General features: G+C 37.5%; 1 protein-coding gene across 2 annotated transcripts; it reads right to left on the bottom strand.

The window, feature by feature from the left end:
- Window positions 1-1,099: 1,099 nt before the first annotated feature.
- LOC130741642 (uncharacterized) lies at window positions 1,100-5,264 on the bottom strand. 2 transcript variants are annotated; one of them, XM_057594418.1, is made up of 4 exons: window positions 5,078-5,264; window positions 4,779-4,988; window positions 2,109-2,301; window positions 1,100-1,679 (listed from the first exon to the last, which is right to left on the bottom strand). In XM_057594418.1, the coding sequence occupies exons 1-4, from the start codon at window positions 5,084-5,086 to the stop codon at window positions 1,561-1,563; spliced, it is 531 nt and encodes a 176-aa protein (XP_057450401.1). In that variant the 5' UTR covers window positions 5,087-5,264; the 3' UTR covers window positions 1,100-1,560. The 2 variants fall into 2 exon arrangements, with proteins under 2 accessions (XP_057450401.1, XP_057450400.1); XM_057594417.1 differs by having other exon boundaries at window positions 1,100-2,301.
- Between the last annotated feature and the right edge of the window lie 11,498 nt (window positions 5,265-16,762).

The following is a 16,762-nucleotide window of genomic DNA, read 5'->3' as shown; positions in this document are numbered from 1 at the left end:
GAGAAATAGAAGACAACCGGGCATCCAAAGTCTCAAACAGATCTGAATCCATAACTGGGAGGAAGAGAAGCAAATGAAAGCACCAAAAATTGGTAGAGAATTTCTAAGGGAAAGTAGAAACCCTAGCAGAAGAGAATAGGCGAGAAAAGAAATAGAGAGAGAAGATATTTCTGAATAATATTCTTCTTACCACTTCCATTACTGTTCAGTACATTTAAAGGAAATGATACCAATATTTTATGGGCCAAACTTACAATGCATCCTATGTTTTCTAGGCCCAAGACAATATAGCCTAAGTGCTATTTAATTGAAAAATAAACTAATAATATAAACTAATATTCTACATAGTCTCTCAAGTACTTTGGTTTAATTGTTGCCCTTTTAGGCCTCATCCGTGGCCCAATATTAATGGGTGCATCACGTGCAGAGACAAAGTAAAAGAGGACCCAAACCCGTTGGAAGGGAAAAAGAAGACAAAGTAAAGAAGCTGCAGAGATTGTCGGCAGATTGTCACTAGTAAACTTAAACTTGTGTACCCTTGCTGTACTGTTGGGGTTATATATAGGGAGATATTGCTGTCGTTGCTGTGATCTTTGCTTTCAATTCAATAATCATCTTCATCTTTGTAATGGGATCTGTGTCACTGCTTGGTAGTTCCTGAGTAGGATACAGGGAAATACACCTAAGCAGCTTACTTCCACTACTAAAAAACGGAATCAGTGACGGACAAATTCCGTCACAGAGTGTTAAAATTTCCGTCACAAAGCATGTTAGTGACGGAATTTATGACAGAATATCAACCATAGCAGAAAGTCTCGCTAATCGTTTGTGACGGAAATTTTAGTTCGTAACAAATTAGTGACGGATAAATTTCGTTAATAAACAGTGACGCCGTGTTCCGTCACTAATTTTGTTATGGACGGCTTTCCATCAGAAATTTGTTACGGGTATCTCCGTCATAAAATTTGTGACGGAAAATTCCGTCACAAATTTACAACTTTCTTATTTTGGTATTTATTTGTAATTATAATTATACTCAGTTAAGAAACCTGTAAAATTTGAAAGTGAATCAACAAAAATAAATTTCTAATAGCCATCTAATGTGTAAGTTTAACAATTCATTCAAATAAGCAAGTTCAACACACTATTTGCTATGTCATCCAACACAAAGGTAAACTCCATTAAAGTACTTAATCAACTAAAAACAAGCGTAAGGTGTCAAAATACTCTTCCATCAAGTAAGTCAGATCTAACACAAAGTTAAAAACAAGTGTAATGTATCAAAACAATGCTCTCTTCATATATGTTGGTGCTGCTTTGTGCTGTGGAAGACCCTTCAGATTTCTTATGACCTTCCCATTTGTGGCTCAAATAGTAAGTTCAAAACTAAAATAACATTTCTTATGTCATCAGAAATCCTTCAGTAAATCCATACTCAGTGCACACGCCAGCCAAGGCTATACATGAAATTAAGTTTAATGTCTAACAACATAAAACAATTTTTTTAATATACCTAAACAATGAAATCTGTTTATGAGGTACCATGGAGATACTCATAAGTCATATGAAGATGCTCCCAAGTAGGAAGAGTATCTCCGGTCTAGGTTGCAGCATACCTTTGGCTTCATATAAATCCAGCTTGCCATAAGCATGCTCATTCCATGAAGAGAAAATATAAACTATAACAGTAAAAGATGGTCAATAAAAAAAGCAGAATTCTTGGTTTGCATAATTTAGGCACAAGAAAAGTACAGGAATAGTAATTCAGTGCTACTTTGTTTCTTGCATGTGCATTTACAGCATCCTTCAAAGTAATTAAAATCTTTATCTTCACTTCTAAGAAAAAAAGTAACACCTGAAAAATCAAGTTTTCGAATCCACATTCTCCAAACAATATGAAAAACTGAGCTCTTTTCATTGTCACATTTTGCAAAAAAGAAACACAGTTTGCTTTTTTTATCTGGTTAAATTAGCATTTTCAGTTAAAATAGAACAACACCCTGACACAAACACCAAAAAGGATAGAAATTGCAAACATTTCATACAGATTGCCTTAAAAGATAGTCCCATACAAAAGAGAAATTGGAAATAGATAGGAAGTGAGATACCTGAAGTGAAACCAAAGAGAGATTTCAGAAATATCTTCGTCTGAGTTCCTTTTTCCTTGACAAAAGGGAAGAAGAAAATGAAAACTTGAGTAAACTGAAAAGAGAAGATTAAGTGAGAATTATTTGGAACTTGCCTAAAATAATGAAGAGAAGCTACGAAGAACGATGTCATCAGGCGTCGATGATCTTTTAACTGTATGCAGAAAGCAAAACAACGTGACAATGGTCATTGAAATTTAAAAGGTAAGAGTAGCAAAAATACCACAAGAGGCATGAGAGCTTTTGGCATAATCCTGTACATGTAGAGGGAGAATTGACAACATCTATTATCAACTATCATCCATCTCATTCATCAAATAACAGCAGCAAGCATAACATGACTACAGATGAAAATTGAGAAACAAAAATACTTCTAATTTTTGTCGCTAAAGGCAAGAAAAACAACATCAGCGTGCAGCTGGAATCAACCGAATGGTATCACTATTATATCATCAAGTTCATATAAGATTGTAAATTGATTGTGTCGTAAAGCCACAAAGATAATTAACATAAAATGTTCTTCTTGGAAACATCATAAATAAAAATTACCAAATAAGATTCCTAGAAGCAAAATGTGGAAACACCTTAACTCCTTACTGATGGAGGGAACTAAACTATTGATGCACCAAACAATGGAAATAATGCTGCAAGGGATAAAGTCAAAAAGGTCCACATAGGGTGAGTAAGTGACTGTGAGAAGCCTCTATTTTAGAAGGATGAAAACAGAGTAATAGATCAGTGAAGTAAAGTGAATGGAGTGAGTGAGTGTGAAGTCCCAGGTTCAGAAAATAAAAACAAAGCAGTAGAATAGTCAAATAGGGTGCATTTAGTTGTGTGCTTTCAGTTTTTTTACATTTCACAATTTAAACATGTTATATTTTTCACTTCTTTTGACAGGAATTGGTAAAAGAGAAATAGAAAAAAAAAATAATGAATGGTTAAATCATGTGGTTCATAACTTCATATAGATGGAATCACAATGATTATGTATATACTACACAATTCAATGCCATCTATGATTAACCGTGTGATATTAATCACCAGCTTGCCAAATTGAATTGAATTGAGCGGTTCTACCAACTACAGCTACAACTTTTACAAGAACACCAGGTTTGCGATGGCATAGAATTTGAGTAATACACAATAAACCATAAACACTGTTTCAGATAAGCCAAATCTTCAATACACCTTTAAATAACGAACCATAATGATTTATTTAGTTATAAATAAATAACCTGCTTCTGGCAATGGTAACGCTTGCGAGCAGGGGCGGAGGCAGGAATTTTATTGGGTGGTGACGAAGATTTAAAGGAAGGTAATTTATAAAAAAAATTTACTTTAGGTAATTTATAAGAAAATTTTACTTTTTCTCATAAAGCATGTGCAAAAAAATCATATATAACTAGCAGTTTTTTATAAGCATAAGAAATATATAATTAGTTTTAGTATAAGAGATACTAACCAGCTCATAAGCATTCTGAGAAGGAAAAAAAAACCAGACTTCACAAAAAAAGAACAATTTGAGCTTTTGAGCCAGCTCATAAGCATTCTTCATTGTCTATCTCTTTTTTCTTAAAGAATGAGTCAATAGTTCTCTTCTTAGTCATCTTTCAAGAAAGGAAGAATTTGAGCCACACACTACTTCAAAGTTCAAATATGTAGATTCACTAAAAATACAAACAATTTTTTTAGCTAGGTAATGGTTAGTGTCAAATTTATAGTAATATAATGACTACAAATCAATAATTTCATAAAGCCCAAATTCATAAATTTTATGATGATTAAATAAGGCTATACAGTCTCTCAAAATTTATTTCCTTGCAGAGAACAAAACAACAATGGATGAATGTTTCAGCATCTGATTAGTCCTAACGACACTTTTTTTTATTTGCTACTCCACTCACTTTAGTCCCCTGTATTCTTGATTATGTTTTTCAGTTTCTCATTTGCAGCCACAAGTTCACACTAGCTACCAGTGCCACACGCCCACACTTATAGTGAATGCAAATCTATGAAATTATACTTGATAAAAAATATTAAAAAATTATGCAACTCATCAAAACTAAAAAAGAAATGAATACAAAGAAACAGAGGGAAACGGAAGCAAGAAAAAGAACGGATAAAAGTTGGGGTGCTAAAAAATATTTTTTTTATATGTATTGGTTAGAAAATTTCCAAACTTCGGGGTGACTGGAGCATGAGTCCGTCACCCCACTCCCTCCATCCCTGCTTGCGAGAGCAATCAATGGAACAAGAGTTGCAATGTTACTCAGAAGCATTCTACTGACAACAATATGATAAAAACAAATGCAATTCAGAATATGCAGTATGGTTTCTATCTTTTCATACTTAAGAAAGTTCTGATAAACTAAACAGAAATACTCAATCAGTATACATACAGTTCTTGTCTTCTTTACACCTATCTACAAAAGACTACACATTCTACAGACTATCAAGTCGAAATCTCAAGAAAAGGATTGAAACAACAATAAATGGGTGACTAAATCTATAACATTAAGAACAAACACACACAATTTCCTGCACCAATTCTAATACTACTGTAATGTAATTAAATTAACGAACGGAAAAAGAAACTACAATGAAATTAATGCAATGAAATTGGAAACGAACCACTGGTGCGAAGAACGCTGGCTTCGCCACTGCCATGGTGATCCTCGACAACCCTAACCGCATGGAAAGAGAATCAGATTTGGAATTTCCGAAGAAGGAGCAGTAAACGTCCCTGAAGAATGCTCCGACTGCGGCAACTTCGAATTGATGGCGAACACATCGCAGACAAGAACACTGGCTTCGCCGCTGCCATGGCGATCCTCGATAACCCTAACAGCATGGAAAGAGAATCAGATTTGGATTTTCCGAAGGAGGAGATGAAAACGTCCCTGGAGACTTCGAATTGAGGGCGAACACACCGCAGACATTGCTGATGGGATCAGATCGGAGGAACGAGAGCGTTGTGGAGGTGGCGGTGGGTGGATACCGTTGAGCCAACCATCAGATCGGAGAAAAGAGTAGTTACAACATCTTCCATGGCGGCGGAGAAGGGTGAGCTAGCAAGAGAAAGAGGAATCGCGCGAGTGAAAACGCTGAAAATGTGTAAACGCCGAACACTGAAAACGTGAAACAAGTTTTAAACGGTGACTAACCCATTATGAATTAAATTTAGTGATGACACAAATCCGTCACTATTTTCATCATAAATTTATCAACGGAATCAGTGACGAAATTATTTAGTCAAAGTTAACTTCGTATCAAAATCCGTTACTAAACACAAAATTTAAAATTTTAGTTGCGAAATTAGTGATGAAATATTTTGCGACCAAAGATTCCGTCACTAATTTTGTCACTAAGTACATGGAAAATTAATCTGTAACAATTTTATCAAATCCGTCACTAAAGTCTAGCTATGAACTATAATCCGTCACTAAATTCTGTCAGTAATTTGCACTTTTTTAGTAGTGTTCATGTATAAGTTTACTTACTGATTTAGCTTACTTCTTATTTTCCTCTCTTTTGACAAAATAGTGAAATACACATAAGCACATTCTCTTGCAATTGCAAGAAACAAATTAAAATGACTTCGTCAACCTCATTAATATCATCCCTCTCTTTTGTATCCTATTCTTAGCATTCTCACTTTCATCTCGTAAACTTTGCACATGATTCACTCCATCACACTTTTCCCTTTTTTTTTTACTTTTCAATCCTTACTTATGAAGCATTGCTGATACGGGCTAATTCTTTCTGACGTTTAGTTGGTGGGTTTTGGGTCTTTAGAAAGTTTAGTACTTAGAAATAGAAGTCCATTCACTTTCCCTGAGTCATTGTATTTGTACACACACTATTAAATAAATGAATTCCGAAGATGCCTTTGTATATGTTTCTCTCATTTTCTCACACTTTCTATCACTTGGTTTTTAACAGTAGTGATAGAGTATTTTTAAAAACGGGAGTGTCTTCACTCCATAATGTGTACTAGACTTGATAACAAAGAAAGCCTATTAGTATTAGTCTGTATTGTTTTATATTTTAATTACGGAATAGACAACTCCAATGGGGAGTAACATTTTACAAAAAAAAAGTACTTTAAAGTTAAAATTAATAAAAATATAAAATTCGAGAGTGAAATATTTCTACAAAGATTAGAAAATATATATATATATATATATATATATATTTTGTGTGTGTTCTAATTACATAATAAAAAACTCCCACGAGGAAGAATGTTTTACATGATAATACTTACATATTGAAGTTCTTGTGGAATAGTTCAATTGGTAAGAGCTGGGGGATAGATGGGTTGGGAGGAGAAGGTTCAGAGATCAATCTCTGGTGGTGTAATTTATCTTTTCGATGTACCAAAAAATACTTACATCTTGAAATTAATAAAAATGTTGCTGGTTCTATTAATTTGTAATGATATATGCCGGACAAGAGTTTTTTAAAAGTGTTATAAAATTTGTTTTTCGTTAAGAAATTTGATGTTTAACTATCATTGACAATTGAATATGTACAATACATTTATTCATAACCTTCGTAGCAAAATAAGGACGTCATCTAGCCCTTAATTGGCCATGATGTTTTTTTTTTTAATCTCAAGTCAGTATTGTCTTGTGTATCTTCCAATATTTATGTATCTGGCCATTGTTAATGTAACGTCCCGATTTCTCGAGGGTCACTTTAGTAACTTTTTTCAAAAAATGTGCGTAAATTTTGGCTGGAACAAAAACTTTTAAACAACAGTAAAGTAAATGATGAATAAACCTCATTTTATTAAACGGAAAAACTTTTTATTACATAATAATTTCAAAAGAAGGGAAACTAATGCTCTCAACCTTGCTTAAGCTCATCGACATACAATGATGGCTTTAAGTTGGCTTCGAGCCCTAGGAACAAAACACTCGATCTGACCCACAGTACATACACACTTATCACACCCAATACCTGACCCATAGTCCTCGCGCCGCAAGAGCCTTCCTCGTAGCGTGAACCAGGTAGTTCCCTACTGAGGCGGGCGAATCCTGGATGGGAGCCTCATCGGTGATCCAATCGATGTCAGCTACGACGGGTAGTACAAGTCGAGGTGGAGGATATGGCATCCTGAGAATCCTGTGATAGCAAGTGAGGATGAGGGATCTCCTCTGACGTGTGCGCCTCCATCTCCGGACACGGCAGGTATAAATATAACGTCTCCGATCGTGATCAATATCCCAAGCTGCATCGTCATCCATGTCGAGCAAGTGTAGGGTCTCCTCCCGAGTAATCACACGCATGCTTGTTGTCTAGGCGTTAAGCGCCCCAAACAACAAACAAGCAAACAAGCAAGGGTCAACTTCTAACACACACATATCATAGGTAGGGTATACTTCCTGTCCCCCCAAAGCCATATAGAAAAAAGAATCCTTCATTACCATTAAAAATTAATTCCAGAACTTGATCATATACTCCTTTTTTTTATAGTTAACAATTTCACAAATTCATCATAAGTGTTTTGAATTTGTTCCCTATTGTAATTCAGCTCGTCTGCAACAAATCTGTTCTCAAATTGCATAATCTCAGAATAATTAGGATATGGAAGACATGGAAATTCTTTGAGTGACCTACCATTGGATTGGCATAACGTCTCAAATCTCAATTAAGCATAGATTCATCAGCTCCTTAGCCTCTATTTGAAGCCATGCACCAGAATAGTCATATGAACAAAGCTATTTATAATTTTATCTACAAAGAGATTAGACACCAACCATGGCTGCATCCTTGTTATATTTAAAGGACTAACAGGGCTACCTTTAATCTGAGAAAATGACTCATACTAATAGAGGACATGTACTTTCTTAAATAGAGCATCAATTAGTATTCCCAAGATACTTTCATGTTTCAGGTTAAAAAGGAACCATTAAACCAGCCCTTAATCAATTAATGCATATAAAACATTTAGACATCGAAATCATTTTTAGCACAATTCAATGTTAGTTGCCACCACCCTTTATTTTTCTTTCAAGGAACATTTTGATGATAATTAACTAACCACAATGGCGTCCATGAAGCTGGGATCTAATTCTGAAATGTTCTACCTCTTTGGTGGAAGAACGAAAAAAATGCTTTATTCTATATGCTCTTCAATTGAGTTAAAAATCTAAGAATCTTAGACTGTTGCAATAGATGAATCTGTTTTATAAGTAAATTCTAGATAAGGTGTATAGAAATAGATAATTGGATATTGCTAGGCTTCATGTTCCCAAACTAATAAAGGTAGCATAGTCACTTGGAAGTTATTGAGTGAGAGAGCTATTCACAAAATGAACTATTAAACAAATTCACAAAAAGAGTATGGGAATTGCAAAAATTTGATTCTAAGCACACGTTGGTCTCTCATCTCAGAATGGGATGCACAAATATGGTTCCTTCTCTATTAGTTGTGCCCACGTGTGATTATGAATCCAAAATACACATATAAGAATTTTTTATATATATAACCCCTGGTCTGCGTGCCAATAATTGATGTGAAGAGGACTCATAGTAATCCATTCTACCACAGAATCAGAAGGATTATACCACATAAAAAAAAACACAATCAGCAAAGACAAAACTCTGTTTTTTCCGTTCATTATTTATCTGCTCACGCATTCATACTAGCACACATCTAGAGGCATTCATAAAAATAAAAAAACTCTTTTATTCATATCATTTGCATCATTTGCATTACATCTTAAAACGGAGGATTTCTTTTCATAACCTTACATTGACGAAGAAACTCTGTTTTCTCAAGCTCTAGACGGTGTTGTTTGTACTCCAACCGGACCAAGTTCTGGCGAACCTCCTGCCTCTTAGGACTCTCCGCCATGGCTTCCAGCGAAGCCTCCACCGCTCGAATAGCGGCATCATTGTCCAGCTCTCGCTGGAACAGATCCAGAAGCTCCTCCACAAACACGAGGAATTCTCTGAGTTTGATGTCCATCTCTGGGTTTAGGCCCATGCCTAGAACCTGATTGGTCAGTTGATAGACGCTCGGATTCTCTGGATGTCTAACGTAGATAAAAAGATCCTCATTAAAGGCTTTCTTCCTCAGCTCACTAATGCAAATTTCGAAGGATGCCATCGTGATGTTCGAATTCAGAAACAGAATGAGATGTGAAGACTGTTATGGTTTAACTGCCATCTATACACTAAGTTCAGTTTCCAGGAGTTATTAGCGGTTTCTCGAGGAGTTTTCCTTGAAAGATGAGGCAAATCGTAATGAAGTCATAAGTGCTCCTGGCCGGTGGTCAACGATAAACCTCCGTTGGAGTTTGGGAGAAAAGCACTTAAGGGCGGGGGTTGGGACTCTATAGGAAAGATGACTCGCGTGACTCACAGTCTAAGAGTTTCCTCAGTATGGTACGTCCGCCCAAGGCTCATAATGGGTACGGCGTTGGTGGAGAAGGAAGGCCTAAGCTCGATTGAAGTCAAAAAAAAAAAAAGGAAAAGAGAAACATAGCAAGGCAAAACACAAAGGGAACTTGGAATTTTCATTAAAGGATAACAGGAAAATAGATCGTTATTACAAGATCGACTTAAAAACTGCTAACATTCTTCGTTTCCCTCTACATCTTCTTCATTCAGGAAACGCTCAGCGACAAAGCCGGGAGGATCGTCGAGACCGACCAATCCGGCAGGAGTCATCTTCTTGAATGCTCCCATCTGGCTGAGATCAATTTGGGGGTTGAGGCGTTGAACTTGGGTTTTGGCGAGGAAGAATCCACGACCACGCTCGAAGACAGCGGCGGCAACGACATCTGACCTCATCTTCTCTTCTAAGGCCTTCGCGTCAGACTGGGCCTGGGCCTTCACTGCAGACAGAGCCTCATTTTTCTTCGCCAGTTCGGCACCGAGGGTTTCAAATTCCTCGCCCATTGAAGAAATAGCTTGATCCTTGGAGGCCACCAAATCTTCGCGTCAGACTCCAACTTCGCCACCTGCTGGAGTTTTGCAAGGGCCCCTTCCAGTTCCGAAATCTTCCTGTCTCGGAACTCCAAGCTAACCTCAGCACAGTTAGTCTGCTCGGCCAGCTCTTTGGAAAACGATGCTTCTTTGGCATTTAGCTGAGCAAGGAGCGCTTTGCGCTCCTCAACAAATTCAGCATTGAGGGCGCGGAGGCGCACTACCTCTGATCGCAACGCTCCGACATCCTGGGCGGACCGCTTGTAGCAATGAAAAGCATGGAGCATTGTCGCCAACGCGCTTTCTGAAACTCTGTCCAAACCCGGCTGCTTGACTACTTCATCCATCCTCACAACTTGCGATGGCGTCAAAGATAGGGAATATGGCAATTCCTGGTTTGCAGAACCCGAGGGCGGGGCGGGATTATGACTCGACGACGGTACACTGGCAGATGGCATTAAGTTTTGACCAGGGGACGGCGGGATTACCTTCGTACCAGGGAAAGATCTGTCAACAGGATCACCCCGGGCGTTGGGCGAAGAAACTGGAGTCACCTTTGGAGGCTCGCCGGGCTGGTTCGCCTCGAGAGTCTCCTCAGACTCATAGAAATCTGTGAAGGTAGCAGGAGTACTCTCCCCGCCAGGGGGTAATGCGACAGTAGCGGGGTGCGGTTTCTTGGGGGAAGGGCGAGGGGTCTCCTCGCCGAGAAGTCGTTTCCCACTCGGCTGGACCTTCGACAAGGACGTCTTGTCGCCCTTCAGATTAACCTGAGGGGGAAATGAGACTTTTCTTTTCTTCCCAAAGGCGTCCAGAAGACCTTCACTGGCGTGGCGCATTTTTCCTGAAGCAAAGAACAGCAAGGGTGAGTTAGCAGGAAATATGAAATACGAAGTAAACAAGGGAAAAATTTACCAATCACATGAGCGCAGTCTAAAACCGAGAGTCTAGCCAGGAAGCTGATGACAACTTTGTCCTTGGGGGTTAGGGAATCCTCAGGGGGGTCAACTACCTGGAGCACTTCTTGGGTCCAGTAGAAGGGGAATCGGGCGGTGCCGTCCCTCTGTGTAAAAACCTCGGGGTACTTATGGGACACCACGACCCTGAAATACTTTCGGGCCAGATCAACGGTGATGTTGGACCAAAAAGGGTTGAAGTGCTGACGTCCGGGTCTAGCTTCCAGGGAAACCCAGCTGCGTGGCGGCGATAGCTGGGCGAACACACGATAGAAATAGAAGAAGTGGGAGGGTGCAAGCTCTTACTGGATTGCGTCGCAGATGATTTCGAAGCATCGCAAAAAGGCCCAACTGTTGGGGTGAAGTTGACTGGGAGCGACATTGATCCTATGGAGCACGGAGCAAACAAAGGGAGAAAAGGGAAACCCGATTCCCAAACTTGTGAACATGTACTCATACACATAGAAGAAGTGGGAATCACCCACGTGATTGTCTTGAGGACGGAGCCAAGGGCGCTCAAAGGCTGAGCAAACTCCGTAGTACATAAGGTTGTCAAGGGGTTTCTCGTGACAAAACCCACCGGATTCCGAAGAAATTTCACAAATGGATGACCACTCCTCCAAACTAGACGGTTGGTTAGGCATCGTCCCGGCGGGAAGGGCTCTTACTGCGGGAACTGGCAAGGACTCCCAGGTCCTCGTTCGAAAGGCAACAATGTCTTTTTCCTCGAGCGGAGCTCCCCCGAGGGGGGGTCAACAGGAGGAACACACCGTAAAGGGGTGGCGACGGTGACGTTGCGATTGGAGTTTCTGGTTTGGCGTCTCGATGTCATTTCGAAAAGAGGATAGGAAGTAGAGGTTATTTTGACGTTGGGAAAGCTCGCCGGAAAAGAGGGCGGCGCATGGGAAGCTGTGAAGGCAGAGGCAATAATCTATGAAAAGGGGCTCGCGCGTGAAGAAGAAGGCAAGAGGTCGTGGTCATTAAAGGATTAAAGGGTGACGGGAGCAGCACCTGTATAAGCAGGGAGTGGTGATTGAGGGGAAACGTGTGAAGGGAAGCTGGGGGCAGTTGTTGGTAAATGCGGAGGAAAGGTGGGAGATCGTGTCCCATAACGGAGGAAAATGATTGCAGTTGCGAGATTTCGGGAAGTGGGAATGACACAGTGAAGTGGAAATTGCAGCGGTTGAAGGTAATTGGTCCAGTATCCAAACTGACATGCTTTATGGGGATTCGAGGGGACGTTTTGGTAGGACAGTTTAGATTTGGCAGACCTCGACTGCCACGTGTCATATGCCCTATGTGCATCAGAATATCACAAGTCAGAGTACGCACGTAACTGTGACAAGGCAAGCAAACCAAGCGCCATCGCCACAAGCCCACTTGTGGACTCAAGCCACTAGGGGAACACAGCAAGAAGTTCAAAATGTTAATTTTTAAAAGCTTTAATTACCAAGCCATGTTGGCAGTTGTTCTCTGTTGTTAGGCCTTAAGTTTTAGCATTAATTAGCTTCTCATGGTCGTCGCCTTAGTTTTTCTACTTAAAGACACACTGAGCTCTCATGCTTCGAGCTCGGTGTCTTATGGACTTGTGGACTGGGCGAGACCCCAGGGTCCCTCGCCCAAGAGCGCCAGCTTAGGGCGACGAGCAGATCAGGGACTTGGGCCTCCTCCTAGAGGCCCAACCGGCCCATTAGGAAGGGATGGAGGCGCCAAGCCCAACTCCACATCTATAAATAGGGGATGAATACCAATTGTAAAGGACTCTTGGCTCATTTGAGAAATAACAAGATTGAAATTCAGTTACTTTCTCTCTCTAAAGCGGTTACGCTCTCATCCTCTCTGGGAATCTCACATCACGTTCCTTACACTCTAGGTATTATACCTCATCTCAATGTTCATGGATAGAACAAATATAAAGTGAAAATGATGGGAAGACAAATAGGCATATAGATGTTGTGCTACACGATTCAGCGTGAGTCTTTTTCATACATTGATTGATTAAGTTAAGTCTTTTAGACTCTCCTAAATCATTAGGTTTATTTTGTTAAAATTAGAATGAAAATTGCAGAGGCAATCAATCAACTGGTGTGTACACTTTGAGGCTCATAAGCAGACCAGATGGTGGTGTACTTAAGCCAAGAAAATAACGAAGAAATTTTAGTTGTGATATTTCATCTGTGTAAGACAAAAAACTTGCGATGTTGATGATGAAGTTCGAGATTGGGTACACAGTTGAAAGGAACCATGTTTGGTGGAAGCATATTAGGAATTGAGCGTTAAGTAGCTTAAGTGTAAGCTCTGAAGACCTTGCAACTGAGATTAATTCACGGTTCAATGATGAAGGAATTTAGTCAATCAAGGGCGCCAATTTGTTCTAGGTAAGCTCTTCTTTTCTATGTGAGATTCATATACATACTCCATAGTAAAGTTATTTGGATATCTAAGTAAAAACCTTTTTCTTGGCTTAAAAAGAACGCAAAAAAAATCCGCCAGAACTCCATGATGCATAAACTCCCAAGAACATCCACTAAACTCATCGGCTTCAGGCATGACAGCACCGATGTGAAGCACATTCAACAATTTTTATATTTAAAATGAATTTTATTCTTTTAATTCATGATTCTTCTTTTAGTAAATCTATAAAAATAACTAAGAATATGAAAAAATACACATTATAAACAAAATTGAATATCTCCATGTATTTCACGGGTCACAATACTAAGACTTGAATTAAAACTTCCTGAGTCAAAACCTGTTTATATATTCCATTTTTTTTAATGTTTTTGTGCTTAATCAACAATTATTCCATATGAAAACTATTGTTACCTCCACACAAATAAAATGAAAATTACTTTCTTTTTGGGTAAGACGTCTTTGAAGGAAATCATGTTCGAGACGAGAACATCCATATCATTGTGAGGTTATCTCTCCTAGGGGAAAGGGGAAAGTTACTTTCATTCTACACTAAACAAAAAATAAAAATCTTAATGAAAATTACCTAAATGCACATCAAATTTACGTCACATAATTTGTCTAGCTTAACACTCTCATGTATTTTTATTTTTTCTCTCTTTTTTTACTCCCTTTTATTTCTTAGATTTCTTTTTATATGTTTATTGATTAACATAAATAAGGATGAAGAACATATATATATATATATATATATATATATATGAGAATGCTAACTTACCCCCACTTATTTTTTAGAAGGAGTAAGTTAGCACTCAACACTTTTTCTTTTGACAAAAAGCTCCAACCTTTTATTGTTAAAAGTAGATAAAGTTAAGGGCTTTCATGTAAATTTCTTCTCATAATTTTTAAAGTCAACAATTTCTATTTCTCTCTCCTCATTTATCACATTTTCCCAATTTCTCTCTCTTTCTAAAGGAACCAACACAGATCTCAGATGAATTCATGGCTTCACCAACATAGTTCCATCTCCTCTTCGTCGCACGGCCACAACAAATTTCTTATTTCCATCTCATTTTACCACTTCTCAGTATTTTTGTTTTTCATCTCCTTTTACCACGAATTAAGAAGAGAAGACAAGAAAGAAATAGCGTGGTAGGAAGAATATATCGTAATCCAGAAATGTTTTTGGATGGGTGGAGTTGAAGTCCAATGGAAGGGGAAGAAACATCACACAGTACAGACAACATGAACCGCATTCTTAAAAAAATGGTGAAGTAAGTTGCAGATGTGGGACATGTACTTGGGGAAGGAAGCTTGAAGAAAGTTAAGCAGGAGAGAGAAAACAAAAAGCAACACAGGTTTTTAGAAATAAATAAATAAATAAGGGAGAGCCCAATTACTAATTGCCCAGTAGGTGAAGTTCTTTTTAAGCATTAGAGAAAGGTTATTTTTGTCCAAGAAATAAAGGTGTTGACTGCTAACTTACTCCTTCTAAAAAACAAGTGGGAGTAAGTTAGCATTCCCCATATATATATATATATATATATATAATAGTTTCTTTTCTACAAGACAAAAACAAACACATTTATCATGAAAAAATGTTTACAAATTAATATTTTCTTATATCTAAAATTAAACTATATCCTTTATTAATATGAAAATTATCATTGTTAAAAATACTACAACACCCTTATTAATGCACCCTAATGTGTGGTGGTAGTGAAAATGTAACACACTTTAAAGTGTGGTACACGTGGGGATGATAATGATAGGTGTGGGTGATATGAATATCAATGTCCATTATCTTTTAATACATATAATAACAATAACACATATTTTAAAATTTTACGCAATAAAAAAATGAATATCCCCGTGCATCGCACGGGTAAAAAATACTAGTAACTTTAATATCATTGTAGGACTTTGAATAAAGGATGACACTCTCATGAACCTCTACTTAATTGAAATTGAGAAACTTATTCACTGCAATGGGAGGTCACTTAAAGAATTCTCATGTATGTCATATCCCAGATTTTTTGAAACTCTACAATTTGAAAACAAGTTTGTTGCTGACGAGTTGAATTACAGTAAACAAGAAATGCGTGTTACACATAAAGCACTATTAAAGTCTTTAATTGTTGAGCAACATGAAGTGTATAAATAAATAATGAGTTCAGTTTTGTCCGATCATTGAGGGTTTTATTTTTTACATGGATTTGGAGATCCAGGGAAAATATTTGGGTAAAATACATTGTCTTCAGGTTTAAAATCACAAGGACTTATTATTCTAAACATGAAATCAAGTGTTATTGCTTCTTTGTTGTTGCCTAGAGGGAAGACTGCTCATTCAAGGTTTTCTATTCATATGTCAATTAATGATATATCGACATGTTATATCAAACAAGGATTTCAAAGGACTGAATTACTTCAAAATTAAGCCAAGTTTTATCATATGGGATGAAGCACCAATGTTGAACATTGTTTTGAAGCATAAGATGAAACTTTAAATGACATGTTGAAAACCTATTTGAATTTTGATTATGATCAAAGCATTTCGTGGTAAAGTTGTGGTTCTAGGAGAGGACTTTAGGAAAACTCTTCCTGCTGTTCCAAAAGGTAGTTGAGCAGATATCATTGAATCTTCAATTAATTCTTCATACTTATGGAACTCATGCAGAGTATTGAAATTGAACAAAAACATGAGATTACAAAATTCTTCATCATCATCAACCAATGAAGAAACCCGGAAGTTTGCAGAATGGATTCTACAGGTTGAAGATGGTACAGTCAACACAATTGATGTAAAAATTGATGTATTGGTTATCTTATAAAACAAATATAATCTATACAAATTGATGTATTTCAGCTTCCTGAGCACAAAACTTGAATTCCCGAGATGGCCAACATTAATGAAGATTTCTATCAACACATTCATCTACTCATCAAGCTAATCATATATAATATATGGTAGTTGATTTTAATACTTTATCATTCATTAATTGTTCTTTGTTTGTTTATCTGTATTGAAATCTTCAATTTACAATTTTTTGTCATTGTTATATTACAATCACGAAAGTCTTATTTTCATTTTCGTGCAACTACTATTTCTTCTATATCAATCATCATGAGTAAAATTCGGAAATAGAACTCCATCGTGCAAAACATGGGTAAACACACTAGTATATCAACCAATCAAAAAATCTGATTATTCAGAAGCTGACACATAAGCAATGGAGGCTTATAACTCATCCTGCTTTAATAAAGTTATAGATAGATATTTATATTATTAAATTTATAAGTAAATTACTATGC

Source organism: Lotus japonicus, chromosome 1, assembly GCF_012489685.1.
Source record: "Lotus japonicus ecotype B-129 chromosome 1, LjGifu_v1.2".
NCBI lineage: Eukaryota > Viridiplantae > Streptophyta > Magnoliopsida > Fabales > Fabaceae > Lotus > Lotus japonicus.
The sequence above is the reverse complement of the archived record's forward strand: the minus strand, read 5'-3'. Positions and strand labels throughout refer to the sequence as shown.